The sequence below is a fragment of the Engystomops pustulosus genome, chromosome 8 (assembly GCF_040894005.1).
Source record: "Engystomops pustulosus chromosome 8, aEngPut4.maternal, whole genome shotgun sequence".
Lineage (NCBI taxonomy): Eukaryota > Metazoa > Chordata > Amphibia > Anura > Leptodactylidae > Engystomops > Engystomops pustulosus.
The window spans coordinates 32,184,359-32,203,273 of NC_092418.1; the positions used below are offsets into that span (position 1 = coordinate 32,184,359).

Below are 18,915 nucleotides of genomic sequence, written 5' to 3' on the forward strand. Positions count from 1 at the left end.
CTCACTCACAGCGCCTGCAGCTGGACGCAACCATAGCACCGGAGCCCATAGAATGTACACACAGCTGACCCGGAAGCGTCTCCCTAAGCGCCGCCTCCTTCCCGGTACGAGGGTCGCGGCTGAGGGGGATGACGGGAGACGTCGGTGAGTCACAGCTGTGCACTGCCAGGCCTGCTCTATGTCTATTAGAGCGAGGCGGGGTCTCCTAGCGGCCAATTACGTGAGACTTCACATGCACTAAGGCCGGTGGGAAGACTGAAACAAGTGATGTGATTGGTTCTTATGGGCTCCTCATTATTATACGCTGTAACCCTTGACATAGTGACACAGAACCAAACCTGTCCCCAATTAACCCCTTCAGGAAACTGTAAGCTTTAACCCCTTCAGAACCAGGCAATTTTTTTTCCCGTTTTTGTATTTCTGTATACCTTTACATTTACGGGACAAACTGTACTGCCTAGTGCCAACCTTTAACCCCTTCAAGACCAAGTATTTTATTTTTTTTAAATTTCTGCTTTTCACTTTGCTCTTTCAGCAATCCGTATGTTTTTTTTAATTTTTTCGTTTACAAAACATGTTATCTCCGAGAAAAGTTATATTTTATTTTATATTTAATATCTTATGCCAGCTTTCAATGTGCAGTCTATGTGACCCCTCTCTTTTAGTCTTTAGATCACTATAAACGCAGAGATGCCAAATAGTTTAGTAGTCTAAAGCACTCTAAGGGTGGCGTTTTGAACGCGTTTTTGGTCCGTTTTTAAGCAGTCTGTTAAAAAAACGCATCCGTTTTTGACAGGTTTGACCGATTATCTTAATTCAAACCGGTCAAAAACGCATGCGTTTTTTTTACGGACTGCTTAAAAACGGGCCAAAAACACGTTCAAACTGCCACTTGTGCCATCACCCTCAAGCAATGGTCTTCAATCACCGGGCCGTGGCCCAAAAATGGATGCTCTCCTCTGGCGCTCTCTCTTCACCCTCTGCGGCTCCGACATCATCTCTCCTCAGATTCCCGGCAGTGCAGGCAGAGGCACGTCTAATAAGTCCAGCAGCGGCCTCCCCTCACTAATAAGATGTCCAGCAGTACCCCACCTCCCCCCCACACTAATAAGATGTCCAGCAGCGGCCTCCCCTCACTAATAACATGTCCAGCAGCGGCCTCCCATCACTAATAACATACCCAGCAGCGGCCTCCCCTCACTGATAACATGTCCAGCAGTGGCCTCCCTACAGTAATAACATGTCCAGCAGTGCCCTTCCCATAAAATGTCCTCTGGAGTTCTCCACCCACTAATAACATGTTCCAGCAGCAGACTCCCCTCACTAATAACATGTCCCAGCAGTGGCCTCCCCTCACTAATAACATGTCCAGCAGTGGCCTTCCCTCACTAATAACATGTCCAGCAGTGGCCTCCTCTCACTAATGACATGTTCAGCAGAGGCCTCCCCTCACTAATATCATATCCAGCAGTGGGCTCCCACCACTAATAACATGTCCAGCAGTGGCCTCCCCTCACTAATAACATGTCCAGCAGTGGCCTTCCCTCACTAATAACATGTCCAGCAGTGGCCTCCCCTCACTAATGACATGTTCAGCAGAGGCCTCCCCTCACTAATATCATATCCAGCAGTGGGCTCCCACCACTAATAACATGTCCAGCAGTGGCCTCGCCTTACCAATAGCATACCCAGCAGCGGCCTCCCCTCACTTATAACATGTCCAGCAGTGGCCTCCCCTCACTGATAACATGTCCAGCAGTGGCCTCCCCTCACTAATAACATGTCCAGCAGTGGTCTTCTGTCACTAATAACATGTCCCAGCAGCAGCGTCCCCTCACTAATAACATGTCCAGCATCGGCCTCCACTCACTAATAACATGTCCAGCAGCGGCCTCCCCTCACTAATAACATTTCCAACAGTGTCCGTCCCCCCCCCCTTTAAAATGTCCCCTGGAGTGCCCCACCCACTAATTAAAGAGGATCTGTCACCTATAAATTGGGCACTAGTGCTTAAACAAACGCTGCAGTGTTAGAATGATAGCATTACTGGAAACCTCCGGTAACGCTATCTAACACTGAGGCGGAGTGTCAGGCTTGCAGGTGTGGATCCTCTGGACCACTGCAGACGATGACACAAGCCACTACCTGGGACCGGAGTCTAAGTGGTACCCAGTTTTCACCAGAGCCCGCCGCAAGGCGGGTTAGACAAGCTGCGGCGTGGTACCACCAGGTCGTTCCTCAGGCGTGACTTGTCTGCAGTGGCGGCCAAGGTAGAAGTACAGAGACAGCAGACAATCTCGTGGTCGAAGTCCAGGCACAAGATCAGGGCAGGCGGCAGAGGTGCAATGTCAGAGTCCGGTCCAGAGTCAGCAACAGGAGGTCCAAGCAGGAGGGTACGGGAATACAGCACACAGGACAGCAGCACGGAGGAACACTGGTACACGGGAACACGGAGGAGCTCAGGTAACACAGGAACACGGAGTAGGTCAAGTAACACTGGAACACGGAGGAGGTCAGGAACACGGAGGAGGTCAGGTACACAGGAGACACAGGAACGCAGAAGACACAGGAACGCAGGAATCACAGGCAAATCGCAGAATAGCTTTCTCTCAGGCTGTGAGGCACAAAGATCCGGCAAGGGCTTGCAGAAAGAGGCAGGCTTATATAGAATTAGCTAAATGGCCAGCGCCAATTAATGGCGCAATGGCCCTTTAAATCTTAGCGCCCTAGGAGACGGGAACGTGCCCGCCGAGCCGCGGGAACAGCAGAGGACACCGCGGGAGCCGGGGAAGGTGAGAGAAGCCGGCCACCGCCCCCGGGGAGGCCCGGGTGCTCCAGCGATCCGAGACAGGGATTGCGGGAGCACCCGTGACATGGAGTACAATGTAAACACCGGAAGCAACTCTGCATTCACTTTCCTCCAAACACAACAAGTTGTGTTTCTACCAAACAGTTCTACTTTCATCTGTCCATATGACATTCTCCCAACACTCTTCTGGAACATCCAAATGCTCTCTAATAAACTTCAGACGGGCCCAGATATGTACTGCCATCAGCCAGGGGACACGACATGCACTGCAAGGTCCCTGGTGGCCTAGTGTGTTACTAAAAGTAGCCTTGTTACGTTGGTCCCAGCTTTCTTCAGGTCATTCAGTAGGTCCACTGTGTGGTTCTGGGATTTTTGCTCACTGTTCTTCTGATCATTTTGACCCCACGGGATGGAGCTCCTGATCAAGGGAGATTATCAGAGGTCTTGCATGTCCATTTTCTAATTAATTGACCTCTGATTAAATACTTTTTTCCCTCCATACATTTAATAAATTTTGATCACTCAACATATTATAGAATATCCTACCTACAGTATAGTTTCTCCCTCATTAATTCATATTTAGCACCTCCTCATTGATTTAGTTAGAACAGCAGCCCCCCTTAGTAATGTAGGCCAAAATTCCCACATAGTAATATAATACAGGACCCCCATCAGAGTAATAGAGCATAGGACCCTTCTTGGTCATGTAGCACAGAACCCCTAAGTAATATAGCACAGGACTTCTTATGTAATGTAGAACAGGATCCACTGAGTAATGCAGCATAGGACCCCCTTAGTAATGTAGAAAAGGACCACCTTAGTAATGTAGCATAAGAAACTTAGTACCAGACACCCCCAGCATCGTGACCAGTAAAAAAAATCAATAAAAGAAATATTAATATTATATCTGCAGCGTCCTTCTCAGCCCACGTTCTTCTTACACAGGATGCTGGCAGAGTGATGATACTGCTGCCAGCGTCCTCTCTATGAAACAAGCAGTGCCAATGACATATCACCTATGATATGTAAAGCGCTACGGAATATGATGGCGCTATATAAAGAATTTTATTAAAGACCTCATTGCTTTGTTTATGGCGCCACCTTGGTCGCGCAGAGGGTGCAAGGCTGAAGCCTGTCTCCAGCCTGCACAAGTGCTGAGGAAGCAGGGGAGAAAGGTAAGAAACTGTAACAGTCTGTAAGGTCACATTCACACTGAGCTTTTTTTGATGTGATTTAAACGCAATCCAAAGGTTCCTACCGTGATCACACTCTGAGGTTACATAGTGTTTCCCAATGGAAACAAAATGTTATGTCAACATTTGATCACGGTTGGAGCCTTTGGATTGCATTTCAACGGCATAAAAAAGCAACATGTGAATGTGTCCAGAAGCACAATCACAGAGGGGGGAGGGTAGCCCATCAGGCTCATTACCATAAGTTTGAAAGTTAATTTTGTCATAAATAGTATAATAGTATTATATTTGAAGGGAACAGAGATCTACAGGAAGAGCACTGGAAGGTCACATGTGACCACAATCCATCAGTCGCTTATCACCAGAGCGGTACATAATTCTGTAAATATAGTAGGAACATTCATACTTTTATCTCATATGTGCAGAAGTCTGTACACATTCCTTGTACAATACAGTCTGAATCATTCTTTCCAATGATGACACTAGGTGACTTGGGCGTGAACACATAGCAGAGGCTGTGATGTGTGCAGATACCCATAGGGAATAGGTGGGCTTTCCCTGCAGCTACAAAGCATTCAATCACTGTCCCAGCAGGATTCATCCTCCACAATAAAGACCCCCCCATTCCTCATTCCGGAAGCACATTCTGTCCTCTGATGTCACATACAGTTGTAACCCCCTGTCAGGCACCCCTTAGGCTGTATCTACTGTACATGGTTATATTCATCGCCTTGAGGTCGAGTGGATACATTCCTGAATCTAATGTTGAATGATGTTCCTGGGGCTCAGCAGAGGAAATCATAGGACCCACCCTCCTGCTATACTGAACATCATAAACTCTGAAATCCTATGACTAATGAAGTTGGCTATTGATGTAACCAGTTGTCCTATACGACATTCCCATCTACTGAGAAAACCTTAAGGCAGAAAACCACAGGATTACTGCGACCCACAGTATTAGCAAAGTTGTATTAGGTTGTAAATGAATGGGCGATCATATATACCTCTTACACCCTCAGAAAATATACATATTTGTATACTAGCACACATTTATGCACTGATAAATATGCTATATAATGGTGCACATCCCTCATTCTTTAGTGTCAGGTCAGATGCCGGGGCCCCTGACACTATAATAATAATTCCTTTATTTATATAGCGCACACAGATTACGTAGCGCTGCACAGAGCTTGCCAAATCAGTCCCTGTCCCCAATGGGGATCACAATCTGATCAACTTATCAATATATTTTGTAGTGTGGGAGGAAACCGGAGGACCCAGAGGAAACCCCTGCAAACACGGAGAGAACATAGAAACTCTTTGCAGATGTTGACCCTGAGACTTGAACCCATGTCCCCCGCGATGCTGTGGGCCCCATAGCAGCTGCTACTGCTGTACGCCAATAGTAGAGAGACCAGGGGTAGTTAAGGAAGAGTAAGTGTGAATTGATCTACTAAACCACACCAAAATATTGTCAAGCAGTGTAACACCTTCTGGTTATTGTTTCTTTCATGTCCCAGTGTGGTGGCATCATCCAGAAAATCAACTTTGAAGTGAGAAGTAAATTGGTTGTATAAAGTCAAGGAGGCGGAGAGCTTAGCACTGAAGTCAAGATAGGGAGCTATAAACGCCTCCTCCTCTGCGATTGACATCATGCATCAGACTTCAGGAGATTTGGTTAGTGATGTCTCAGGATGCAGGACCTTCAATTACAGTGAAGGGGACTTTTTGAGGAAGAGAGAACTTGACTTTAGTGTTAAACTCTCCGCCTCCTTGACTTTATACAAGCAATTTACTTCTCTCTTCAAAGTAGATTTTCTTGATGATTCCTCCACACTGGGTCATGAAAGAAACACGATCTGGAAGGTGTTTGGCTGATTGACAACATACTGCTAGTGGTTTATTAGGTCAATATGTAATCTGTGTGTGCTGTATAAATAACAAATTATTATTATTATTAATATCTGACAAACCTCCAAACCTGACTTAAAAGCATTTATTAGTAGGGCGCATATCATTTGCCATTTTTACAACATATCATATCACCCACGTTTGTTTATTCCGAATACATTTGATGATTTATCTCGATTTACTATAAAATTTGAGGTGTAATTTTTGTAATTTTTTTATTAGTGTATTGACGTGGAGACATAACGCCACCATCAGTGTACATGGCGGCAGAAAATGAGGTGCGGTGAGCCCTCTCTCTGTGTCTCTGAGGTAATAACCATATCCCCCATCCACTACTTCCCCGGGAAGACGCCCCTTGCCCGCGTTTTCCCCTATGACGTCATTCTCTACACGTGTGCGCGCCCGCGCTCCTCCTCCTCCTCCTCCTCCTCCTCCTTCCCCCCCGGGGCGCACCCATCCCATCCATCGCGCGCGCACACGCGTCGTTTCGAGGCGCGGCCGGTAGTGACGCGGGCAGTGCGCTTCCTGTATCTTATTATTGAGGCGCTCCGGGTCCGCTGCTCAGGGTGGTGGCCGCCGCTGTCTTCTCTCCTCCGCTCACGGTGTCCTCCTCGCTGTAGCACCAGGGCAGCAGCAGGCGGCGGGCGCGTGCTCAGCGGGTGACCCCTCGTAGCCTCCTCCGGCCTCGCTGCTCGGCGCCGCCCTTTTTTTTTTTTTTCCTCTTCATTTTTTTTCCCGCTACCGGGAGCATCGACGTGTGAGCAGCCATGCAGGCCATCAAGTGTGTGGTGGTGGGAGACGGGTGAGTACTGCGCCATGTCTGCCGCACCGCGGCCTCCACTCATCCGCCCACCTCCTGCGGCCTAGGAGTCTATGGAGGAGGGAGGGAGGTGCAGGCCGGGGCCATACATGACATCTACCCGGCTCTTGCCCCTGACCTCCAGGGCATTAACCCCTCTGCTACTGCACAGGGATGTTACTACAATGTGGGACAGATCCATTCACAATAATGGCTGTGACAGATCAGCACCCTGTGTGTAGTGTCATAGGGTGTAATGGAGGCTTCATCAATGTGATGCTCTTATGTATATCCAGGGCAGAGGATGCAGGTGACTAATATAGGAGGAAGCACTGTACCCACAGTGCTAGTACCATCACGGGGTTCATTGTATAGACCATATGTAGTCCGCGATGTGGAATGTAGTGTCCTTCCCATTTAGAAGAAATTCTCAATATCTCAGCCTTTGAGATGGGAAGATAAAATGACACAGTGGTTGGGGCCATTAATACTATTTTGGTACGGCACAGAATCGATAGAATGGACCTTTAAATCAAGCTCTGTTTTAGACCCCAACATATGAATGTTGGTTTTATGTTTTTTTTTTTTTTTTTTTTAATTGATGACACTGCTGCATTGATTTTTACTGGATCTATCCATATAACTGTGTGGAGGATTTAGAAAACCCACCTGCCCTTGTTGTCAATTCAAGCCTTTCCATGGGAATCTGTTGCTTTTGGAATATCTATACTGCTTTGGCTTTAATAATAATAATTCCTTTATATAGGACACACAAATCAGTCCCTGACCCCAATGGGGCTCACAATCTAATTAACCTCCCAGTATGGTTTGGGTTGTGGGAGGAATTTAATCTTATCATTAGGCGTCTTGAAAGTTGTACTTGATGTTACAAGGTAGCTAAAGAGGCAATGTCTTTCTTTTTCCCATCCTGGATAATGTATTTGTATATTTCCCCTAGACGTCTATGGGAATGTGAAAAATAGTGATGTCTCGCATGTCTTCTGTATGCAGGCCATTTTTGCGGATCCCTTGACCCTTCAAGGGTTTGGGACAATCTAGGGACATCAAAGCCTTCCAGTTCAGCAGAAATGGATGACACGTGGACTGTTTTTGTAGACCTACTGCTCAGGAATGGATAACATGCTGATGACATGTGGCCTGCTATAAAAAAACAACTTAGATCTGTTGTTTGAGGCCTGAGAAATGCACACATTCATGTGCAGGGAGCCTTAGAACTATATGACTATTATTAAACTGGGAAATCTGTATTGATTGTGCGATGCCAGGGTTTTGACATAAATAGTATGCGTCTTTCATTATGTTTTATGAGACACTTAGCTGCGTATTAGGGTAGTCCTTCAGCAATTAAGTATAATGAATGTACTAAATATAATACGCTCCTTAATTACTCCCTGATCCCCACCCCCGTTGCTCTGGTGTAGGCACTCTCTGGGTACCCCGGTGTCCAGGGATCATGGGAAATGCTTAGAGGTGGTGGCAGAGGCTGGGATTGCCTCCATGTATTTCCTGTCTGTGATGGGAGACACCAGGAAGTGACGTGCAGCAGAGATCCTGGCAGCATCTAATTCACAGATGCCCAAAACACTGCAAACCTTGTTCAGGACAGTGACAGATTCATATAAGGTCCATAAACTTGCTGGCAGAATGCACTTCATTGCAAGCTATTGCTGGGGCACTTATACTGCTGCTTGTGGTGATGATGTACCTGACTTGTAGGACATTGTCCAGGCTATTAGAAGGACTGACAAGTGTGACCTCATTCAGGTCATCTGAAAGCAGCCTTCTAATGTTTCTTTTATATATGATGAATCTCCCAGAATATAGGACAACGTGATTGTCAGCAGTTCCTGGCAGGTGAGGAGGCGTTTATCATCCTAGGGTCATGGATTGGGAAGATCCATTTCCTAGTCCTGTATGTGATGGATACTGTCGGTGGTGTCTGTATTCATGTGGGTAGTATGACAATGGCAGTGAAGTAGCTGTGCAGCTTCTTTCTGAATGTCTGCCCTGTCACTCAGTCCTTGGGCAATGCAGGATTATATCTCCAGTCATTGCCAATTCTTTCCTGTCTACTGTATCTCAAACAGGCTGAGAATTTCCCAGTGAATTTGGGCAGAATGGAAAGATTTGGAGCCGTTTCAGATGGACGTTACTGTAGTGTGTGACTACTCCAGGAATAATTCTTCCTCGTCTTATAGGAATAATTTCTCGTTTGTTTTAATGACGGGCTCTGTCCATAACTTTTTCAGGCGTCCAAAGCTAGCCCCAATATTTTCCTTTATTTCTTAGCTACTGGATACCTACAGAAAGGACATGAGGAGCTCTTTAATAGTCTCTATACTAATGCTGTGCAGACCTTTGCCATAGAGGTGACAGAGTGGTCGCTAGTAGTTGTCTTTTACATATGTTTTTCCTTTTACGCCCCTGTAGTTATGTGACTCGCTGGATTGTGCATTGTAGTCATCATTGCCCTATGTGGAGGCCTGGCATTTCCTGGGCAGTGCCTGCTGTGGGGCTGTCAGTATTCACTATTGGCTTTTAGTTGCACATGGTGCATGGTACCGGATGGTAGGAAGCCCTGCATTCACAGTATTATATATGCATTAGCCAGGTGCTGGATACAAGGTCGTAATTCATCACGTATTGTAGTCATTGTCATGAGTAAGCAGGTAGAGCTGTGGAGGCCTGTCATGTGCACATCTGTGCAGGTATGTGGTCCTCCTGCTCCACTTCTCTTCTGCTCATTCTCATATTTCACTCCCACGGAGACTCATAAATGTCAGTTCCTTTATTATTGTGATTTAAGTATATTACTAAGAGCAAGGAGCTGCTTTAAAGGCTAAATTCTGCACCCGGGTCACCCCACAAATAAAAATGCTGCATTGTAGGGCAAATTATAAATGTTACAGGCTAACGGGTTAAGCTGTTTTCTTCTATGGAAGTGTCAGTCCTTGTGTAAAGGAAGATTGTGAGGCGTTGCTAGTAGACAGTGCAGAATACAGAATTATGTGTGTATGATTGAAAGCCAAATAACCTTGTGTGTTGTGTACTTCAAGGAAAGTCTCTTCTCCCAAGTACACACATCTCTCCTGAGTTGTATCTCTCTGTGATAGATATACGTGTAATCTATTGCCCGCAGTGGTGTATAGTGTCATATTGTGACAGCCTCTCATTACATTGCGCTACAAACATCGCCTCATGTCACAGCTTTTTGGGTAATTGTATATTGCACAGCGAAATCTACATGTAAATGAAGGCCTTGCCTTACTGTCTTGAATATAAATTGTTCTAAAGAAAAAGTGTTCCTTTCTAAAACAGCCCGGAGGTCACAACCAGGCATAGCAGCAATTCTTTTTTCCTTTAGCGCATTATTTTCTGAGATTTCATAAATGCCTAGGTGCAGCCGTTTAACAGCTGAAATGGCACATTTTATGTAGTTAGCTTATAGCTGATCTAACCTGACAAGTTTGTGGCATTGACTGACATGCTCGATGCTTTGGTTTCCAGTGAAGGTAAGCGGCAACTAAATGTGCAGTCCAGAGGCTTACTCCCACTCCCCATACCCAAGTGTGCATGTATATGGGGGACTATGAAGGAACTGCTGCCAACTGGATGATTGTTTGGCTGAGGGTTAGTGCCGGTCTTTTGCCAGCTGTAGGGTCACACACCGGCAGACCTTTCTTGTGAACTTCACTAGAGTAATGAATCTGCCTGTATTTCCTCATCAGGATGAAATCGGGAACATCACTTGGCAAGGAAAGTTGTCCCCTGCTGTTCCCCGTTTTTACATTGTTTGCCTTAGAATTTATTGGATGAGTCTATTCTATTTGGTTACGTTGCAGCAAAACATGATATACACCCAGCCCTAAACCCTTTTCACAGTGTAGCCTTTAGCCTCGATTATATCAAGTATGTGTTGTTGATGTTTTTTTTTCTTCCTTTTATTAGATGTAAACCCAGCGGCTAATCCAACTACTTCTATGCTACTGCGACTATTGTTCCCTTCTCAGTTTTGTTTTAGTTACCCATATGCTTTAAACGCTAGATACTTCTTTACCCTGCCAGATAGTGTAGTGAGACCCATATACATTGGATGCTTAAATTTGTCAGCTTGAGCGAAACTTTGAGTATTGCCTTAAAGTGGGGAATGGTATAATGCAGTTGCAGTCCTGTGTACATCTGTTTATACAACCTCTTCACAATGAGGAATAGGCACAGTACAGGTATCGTCATCATGGGCTGAGCTTGGTATGTGGCACAGTCAGCGTCTGTTCAGACGGCCCCATTATGTGTCTGTTTCCTCCATTTAAAACCATCCATAAGGATGAGAGAACCCAGCATAGGGGAAAATCTAGTGACTATTTATTTTTTCTTTTTACTAAAGCAGATCTATTACAAAGTCTGTTATATGGTGTGCTATAGATTTTGCGTTTAGGACCACATTGTAGTAGACTGTTGTATTGTTCCTCAGGTGAAGTACTGTAGGCCTCCAATAATATCTAATGTGGTTTACATGTATTATGAAGCCCAGAGCCATAGGAATTCCTTCTGTACTGATTCCTGATAGCCCTAATGGCTGCACAGAGATAGGAAACGAGCTGTTTATCCAAATGTCTATCCTGTTTGTAGCGTGCTGTACCATAGGGATGGGCAGTACGGTGTCTGTTGTTAGCGTTACAGCCTTGCAGCGTTGGGGACCTAGGTTCAAGTCCCAGGTTCCACATCTGCAAAGAGTTTGCATGTTCTCTCTGTGTTTGCGTGTGTTTCCTCCCACACTCCAAAACATACTGGTAGGTTGATTAGATTGTGAGCCCCATTGGGGACAGGGACTGATTTGGCAAAAACTCTGTGCAGCGCTGTGTAATCTGTGCGCTACATAAATAAAGGAATTATTATTAAGGATACTGCAATGTTTATAGCATATAACCTTTAGCAAACTGTGGAATGACACTCATAGCGTTTATTCTTCTTCTTCTTTTCCAGAGCTGTGGGTAAAACCTGTTTGCTGATCAGTTACACTACAAATGCATTCCCTGGAGAATACATCCCTACTGTGTAAGTAGAGATCACATCCCAGCATATTGCAGAAATCTCATCGACCACCTTCATCCATTCCTTGTGTCTAGTAATAAGAACTAAATATTATCAAGCTCTGACAAATACAACCACAAGATAATTGTGTGGTCACTGTGGTTCTCACTGAGCCTTATAATGTGAAAATCTTGTGTCTAAACTATTGATCATGTATACAGACTGCTGCTCTAGTGCTAACACTGGGCTTGCCCCATCAGACTTTGGCTTTTTGAGTAAAGCAATGATATATATGCATTAACAGAACTTCATACAAGCCGCTTGATCAGGGGATGTTGGACCCCAATTTTAGTTATTAGTGGTGAGCATCTGGTCTGCATAAAAAACCTATGATCCACCATTAAATATTAGTCTGAGTCTACTCATGTCGGCTGTCCGGATGTTGTGCTGCTACATCCTGCCCCATAGGTCATCAATTGGAGATCACGTGTGTAAATTCAGTGCTCTCTGTGTATGTGTCAGCTCTGAGAGTATATGGGCAGGTTTTAACCTCTGGCTTCTTTATCCAATGATCTTTAGATTTGACAATTATTCTGCCAATGTAATGGTGGATGGAAAACCGGTTAACTTGGGATTGTGGGATACTGCTGGACAAGAAGATTACGATAGATTGCGTCCATTATCTTATCCACAGACGGTAACTATCAATTCTTTTTTTAATCTTGATATTGCTAGATTATTTCCTAATTCCGGTGTAGTACTTGCACCCTTTTAGCGCTTGTATAATCATACAAGGAACACAATATTAAACTTGGCAGGTGCTTAAATTTTGAGCGTCTTTCCATCATTCCTCTTACTCATCGTCGAAATGTGTGAGTTAACTGACAGCTTGTTGTTACCATTGCTTCTGACATGTCTGTGTCCAGCAATGAGACCCCCTTTTTAACAGAGGTTATACATGTCTCTACAAGAGGAATGGTACTACAACACAGATATAGATCAGGGGTTACTGATGTGTATGGCCGGTTATTGTTACTGAATGCTAGAGCCTTGTCGTCTGAAGAGTGGGTGTTCAATTTATTCACTAATGTTTAGTAGAACCAAACCCAGAAGGCATTAGGGAAAAATTCTCCGGAATGGTTATAAGATAATGAAAACAGACATGACGGCTCCTTGTTGTTTTGATATTGCACTTTTTTTTTCAAGACTTTATAATTTGCATAAAGCAGAATTTACCGCTTCCATCTGTTTTCATTCGCGTTGTCTTCAGCTTTGTATAACTGGTCAGTGTAGGCTGCATTGCCGGAAAAGGGGGTAGTCATTTCTCCCAGATATAAGGTGGTAGAAGAGCATCTATGAAGCGCTAAACTCTGCTTTTGAATCTGAATATTTTTTGTTAGGCTTTAAGCCCGAGCCCCAAAGCTTCCAATGTTTCGGTGAGTTAATTAAACCTGCAGCTAATGGAGCGGTCTGCCAATTCTCTGTCATGTACGTCACCTTCTGTCGGTGAAAGCTGCAATTTGTGGAAAATGTCGCCTTGCTTGCCGAGCACGATTAACGCTTTTATGTCCCTTTTGATCTGCAATCTAAACCACAAGTGACTGGGGAAATAGAGGAAGAATTAATTCCGTTTTTATGTTCTTCTTCCATGTTTGCACTACCCTGATTCTAAATTTGGAGCACACTTTACCCTTCAAAATAATTTTTTTGCTTTTCTGATCTTGTTGCAGAGTCCAGTTCGTGTCTAAATCTGTATTAATAACCACCCGTTGACTCTTATTCTTCCTTGTTTTTTAGGACGTATTTTTAATCTGCTTTTCCCTTGTGAGCCCGGCTTCCTTTGAAAATGTCCGTGCTAAGGTAAACACGCTTCCACTGAGGGTTTGCTCCAGTTACAGGAATGTGGGGATGTTTATACGCAGGGAGTTGGAGAGGTTTTGTATTGGGGGTGGGGGGAGGTGGTTGAGAAGTTCAGAGTCTGGTGAAATGAAACCCTGACCTAAATAGGGTTATACTGGAGCCTCTAGTGTTTGGACTGGAGGTCTGATTTATGTCATGGTGTTACTGTTAAGCTGTTTCATTGTGTAGCAGGGGCTTGTGTGCTTATTACTGCAGACATGACCGAGCTTTACACAACTCCATGACGCAACTGCTTATCTTATTTGCTCTGGTTTTCTTGCATAGTGGTACCCGGAAGTCCGGCACCATTGTCCTAACACTCCCATTATCCTCGTGGGCACAAAACTTGATCTGAGAGACGATAAAGACACTATTGAGAAGCTGAAAGAGAAGAAACTTACACCCATTACCTATCCTCAGGGACTTGCCATGGCAAAAGAGATTGGTAAGCAAATCTCCCATCTCGCACATAAGACATTTGTAGCATAATCTACATGCACACGTTGCAGATGGTTATGCTGGAATTCTGCATCAAATACGCACAGTTTTTACGTTTTTTTACTCGAATTGCATTTTTCTGCATGCTGCTTTTTTTTTTTTTTTTGTTTACCTTTTGTGGGGGGGAATCCACATCATCTACATTACTTTTTCCAAATTTTAAGCATTAATTTAATGCTACTGTATCACACTGTGGACTTTCCACATTAAAATCCACAACATGTGCATATGACCTTATTGGGGAGGCTTATTTTTATAACCACCTATTTTGAAAGCCCACGTCCTGCGACTGCTGTGACTAGAGGTAGCCGTTCATGTATCAACGTTGTGAGATTTCTGAATATATTGCAAGTGGCGCGAGATGGATATTCCCCCTTTCAAAATCTATGTTCTTGTTTGTCTGAAAGTTTTGCAAAGTGATACTTACCAGCATTGTAGGTTAATGACGTCTAGAGAAACTCCTGCAATTAAAAATAAAGGCTTTTGTGTATCCAAATTTCCAGTGTTTGTCCAAAGCATCCGTATCATAATTCATTTTCATTGCTGCTTTGGAGAAGTATCTGCTTGTAAGAGGTAGCTAAGACCTTTTTAAATGCACCTCCCTTCAGTTTGTAATGTAGGATCCACTAATCTGTTGTGATCTACAGATGCAAAACGGGAAAGTCCTGTGAGCAATATTCTATGATCATGTAAGATCCTGGAATAAATGCTCTGAAAGGACCTTTGAGTCATATTGATCCACATCATGAGGAAATGGAGAAGGACCATGTCTGCTGTCAGTTTCTCTTCTTGTTGGTTACACTAGACACCGCCTTAGTATCCTTCTTGTTTCTAAATTTTTTTTAATTTTTGTCACCCTCTCCACTGGAACCAAGACAGTAATTGGCTAAGGGGTCTCTTTGTGTGTTTCAAGAGGGACCAACATGTAGAGCCCAATAGGGATCCCAGCAGCATTGAAAAGACACTGGTCTGAGAATGTAGTAAATTATCCTGTTCATAGAATCTCAAATATTAAGTATACTGCAAAATCTACAAAATGCGATGTATGAATGTGACCTAAAGGAGCCAATGTTAAAAATATCCAATTTCAGATTGGGAAATGAGTGTTATTTTGTTATCTTCCTCCGTGCAGGTGCGGTGAAATACCTGGAATGCTCAGCACTTACACAGAGAGGACTGAAGACTGTGTTTGATGAAGCAATACGAGCAGTTCTCTGCCCACCCCCAGTGAAGAAGAGGAAGAGAAAGTGTCTGCTTTTGTAATAACAGCACTCCTCCTCCTACCCCAGTCCTAGACTCCAACAATGCCAACCCCCTCCCCCTCCAGTCCTATTTGTAATAATTCATTCTCTGCCTATAATCTTGAATCTACAGAATACTACATTCATTTTTCTCCCATACGTGACCTTCCTCTTTTCCACAATCTACTAAATCCTTTCCTAAATGATGGATCAATCTATTCTATTTTAACCTTATTTCCTTCCCGTAAACGGTTTTTCCTGTTTTTTTTTTTTTGCTTCCACTAATTAAAATGTTGCCAAACGCCCACTCAACCCGGTTCCATACCTTGTGCTACAAACACGAGCCATTAAACCTCTAATAAAGAGCTGACTTTTTACTCAGATACGACCTCTGACTACAAAGAGAAAGCAACCATAGCTGTTCCTATATTGACAGTGGGCGCGGGGCCTTACTGCATATATTAAAAACACTTTATTAATCTTCATCCACTGTATTGCATTGTAAATCCAAATGGTTATTTAGGAATGTTAGAGATATTATGTATCTTTTTACTGCTTGGGTTACAAATAAAGTTTTGGTTAAAGAGTACTAATATGCTCTTTTGGACGTAAGAAAAAAAATTTTACTTTTACGACGACAATGTAAAATAGGTTTCAGGGTTTTAATAATAAACAGAAGCAACAGTATTTAAAGGGTGTCTGTCTGCTGTTTTGACCTTTTTTAAGACTGCTGATGGTGCTGCATAGACAGTGGGGAGAGTAATGCAAAGATACTTTGGGGTGATGGAATCTGTTTTAATGTCTTCTCATTTGGCGGCCAGAGCTTCTGCTTTTAGTCACTGCTCCGGGAGACTGCTAGAGAAGCCGCACGTGAAGCGGTGGCCTCCTGGGAACACGTGATAGTGGTACAATACAATGTGAATTACTGGCATCACCCCTGATATACTTGTGCTGCTCTCCCTACCCCCCATGTAACACCGATGAGGGGTTAAAACTGCTGACAGACTCTATTTAAAGGCAACACTACCGCTTTGTAACTAGGTAAATTAATGTTATGAATGCAGTAGGAAAGGTAACTTTAGGGCGAGTGTCCCAGACGCCCTGTTCCATAGGGTGATGAATCCTCCATCTTGTGGAGCACGTATGTAACAGGCGTGCACACAGGTATTACATGATGTATTCCATGTGAGTGTGTACTAGTCCCCTCCTGGCAGGGACGTCCTTACAGTATAGAGCCGTCATTCCCACAGATTCAGAGATGTACATGCTTTCCATGTTGTCTTGCATAACTTGTATTCTAATATCTGATTATTGTAACTCTTGCAATTTTTTTTTTTGTAGTTTTATGAAATTATATCTAATACTGACATATTTCCTCTTTGTTAATTTTGCTTAAAAGGTGTGCGCTTCAATGGTTCTCTTATAACACTAGGTGTACAAATCATGTGAAATTGCTAAACCAGTGTAGACCTTCTCCTCGCATTTGGTGACGTTCTCCGGAGCGGCTGCGCACATGTAATGACGAATTCTTCTGCCTGTCATCTATATATATATTTTTTTTTTCCGTTGTAAATTTTTTTCAGCTTTGCCTCGAATGGGTTCTGCTCTCTAGGGTCTGTGAGGTCTTAATTATAGGGCGAGTATTAATGACGTGGTTCACATCCCTAACCGCAACACAATTAGAAACGACAAACGACTTGAACCTTTCTACGACACGAACAAATTCAAAGCGCATTACAGAATGTTGCAAAAATGAAAAGAAAAAAAAATTGTGAACAGTGTTTTTACATTGATCTTTTGCTAATGCAATTTAGTGTTTTACATGCATGTTTGAATTAATAAATCCTTAAACTACAACCACCGGAGCACCGCTTGTTAATTTATGTTAATTGGGGCTTTTAATTATTGCATGAACTTGTTATATGGTATTCATCAGTAAGGCAAAGCAGGCTGTAGTAATTTATCTCCTGATTATTTCAGTTTTGTTTCTTTGGTGTGTTTTTGGGGGTCTAATTTTCCTTTTCTCCCTCACCCCCACTAAAAATTATTTTTGGGTATAAACAAAATGGTCTAGTGTAATTTTTATTAACTTTTTTTTTTGCAAATTCAATAATAAAACATTGCATGACCTATAGGATGCCCATGTTGTAGATATCACCTGAGTTGGAGCCTTTACAGCCGCTGCTCCCTTTTGGAAAGCTAGAACAGGGATAGACAAGATCTTCACCCATGATCACATGTTGATCCATCATGTCAATGCAATGGTAACCTCAAAATGGGATAGTGGGTGGAGCCTTGGGATTGCAGTTCAATGCTACATGTGAACACGGCCTTAGGCTAAAATATCCACAACTGCACTCGGTCAGTGGATAACTGATGACCAGATTGTTTTTACAGCTTTCTACTGTTGTATTGTGTGGAGGAAGGGGCTCCTTATATCATCACTATGATGCACTATCCTCAGTCCATAAAATCTGACCGGGCACAGCCCATGATTCACAGACTGACCATGGTTGTTGTCTTTCAATCGTATTTACATATAATGGTTGCGCTCCTGAATGGGGGGTGGGTGCCTTGGATAGGAAGCCTACTCCAAAAGGTAACATTTCAACCTCCCTGAGGCCTTGGATAAACACTAATGATACATCAAACATATTTACATTATATACATGCATACATAATATTTACAGATGACATGTCAAAAATGACATCGAAATTTATGAAGACAAGGCAAGTAGAGTCCAACGTATATTCCTCACGGTTATGTAAGAGGTGAAAAGTCAGGAGTGTCTCTCCTTTAACTATCCTGCTAGTGTTCTGATTACAACTCAAAAAAAGTATTCCCTGATCAAAAACCTCCCAAAATGAAGTTTGAATATAAAGTTTTAGGAACAGCTCTTCTTTATTTCCCCATATATCATATTTGGCCATAATACAATGACCTTCCCAGGTGGGGGGGCGCTGCTGTATAACACGCTGATGTAGTACAGAAACCATCTCCGCAGGTTTCTTTCCTGCCTTGTATTACAGGATGTGACAGCTCTGTGCAAATATAGAAATAGGAGTGGGGCGGGTCAGTTCTTCTTAATCAGGTCAACCCCTTCATGCTTCAGTGATGCGTTTAATTAAAGAGACCCTGTCATTAATTTGCAGTGTATGTGGCATCATAGGGCACTGTTACCTGCTCTCCTGCTCTATAACATACTGCATGTAGATGGAGCTGGAAGGGGTCAGAGCACTTTTTTCTGTTTATCTACAGGCAGAATGTTAGAGCAATGTGAGCTACACAGTTAATAGGGAATGAATATCTCATTAGATAATTGTTAGCCCCATTGGGGAGAGGGTCCAATTTGCCATGCTTTGTGCAGCGCTGCATAAGCTGTAGGCGCTATAGAAATTAAGAATTATTAATATTAGCGTTATCTCCAGGCACTATGTTATAGAACAGGAGCAACGGAGCTGCTCTTTAGGGCGGATGATCCTAAGGTGGCTAATCATGTCTGTTGGGTGACA

At 43.5% G+C, this 18,915-nt stretch overlaps 1 protein-coding gene across 3 annotated transcripts; it reads left to right on the forward strand.

Annotated features, from left to right (window-relative positions):
- The first annotated feature begins 23 nt into the window (after positions 1–23).
- On the forward strand, positions 24–17,259 carry RAC1 (Rac family small GTPase 1). Of its 3 annotated transcripts, none has more exons than XM_072120566.1 (6): positions 24–144; positions 11,717–11,788; positions 12,344–12,461; positions 13,562–13,624; positions 13,949–14,108; positions 15,294–17,259. In XM_072120566.1, exons 1-6 carry the CDS (start codon positions 53–55, stop codon positions 15,422–15,424), a joined length of 636 nt encoding a protein of 211 aa, XP_071976667.1. In that variant the 5' UTR covers positions 24–52; the 3' UTR covers positions 15,425–17,259. The 3 variants fall into 3 exon arrangements, with proteins under 3 accessions (XP_071976667.1, XP_071976666.1, XP_071976665.1); XM_072120565.1 differs by lacking the exon at positions 24–144 and adding an exon at positions 2,403–2,463; XM_072120564.1 differs by lacking the exon at positions 24–144 and adding an exon at positions 6,398–6,715.
- Positions 17,260–18,915: the final 1,656 nt, after the last annotated feature.

Excerpts from the sequence above, each read along its gene's own strand:
- RAC1 (XM_072120566.1), top strand. The coding sequence starts at position 53 with ATGTACACACAGCTGACCCGGAAGCGTCTCCCTAAGCGCCGCCTCCTT. Across the intron at positions 145-11,716 it reads GGGGATGACGGGAGACGTCG|AGCTGTGGGTAAAACCTGTT; the intron begins GTGAGTCACAGC and ends CTTCTTTTCCAG. Across the intron at positions 12,462-13,561 it reads CATTATCTTATCCACAGACG|GACGTATTTTTAATCTGCTT; the intron begins GTAACTATCAAT and ends CTTGTTTTTTAG.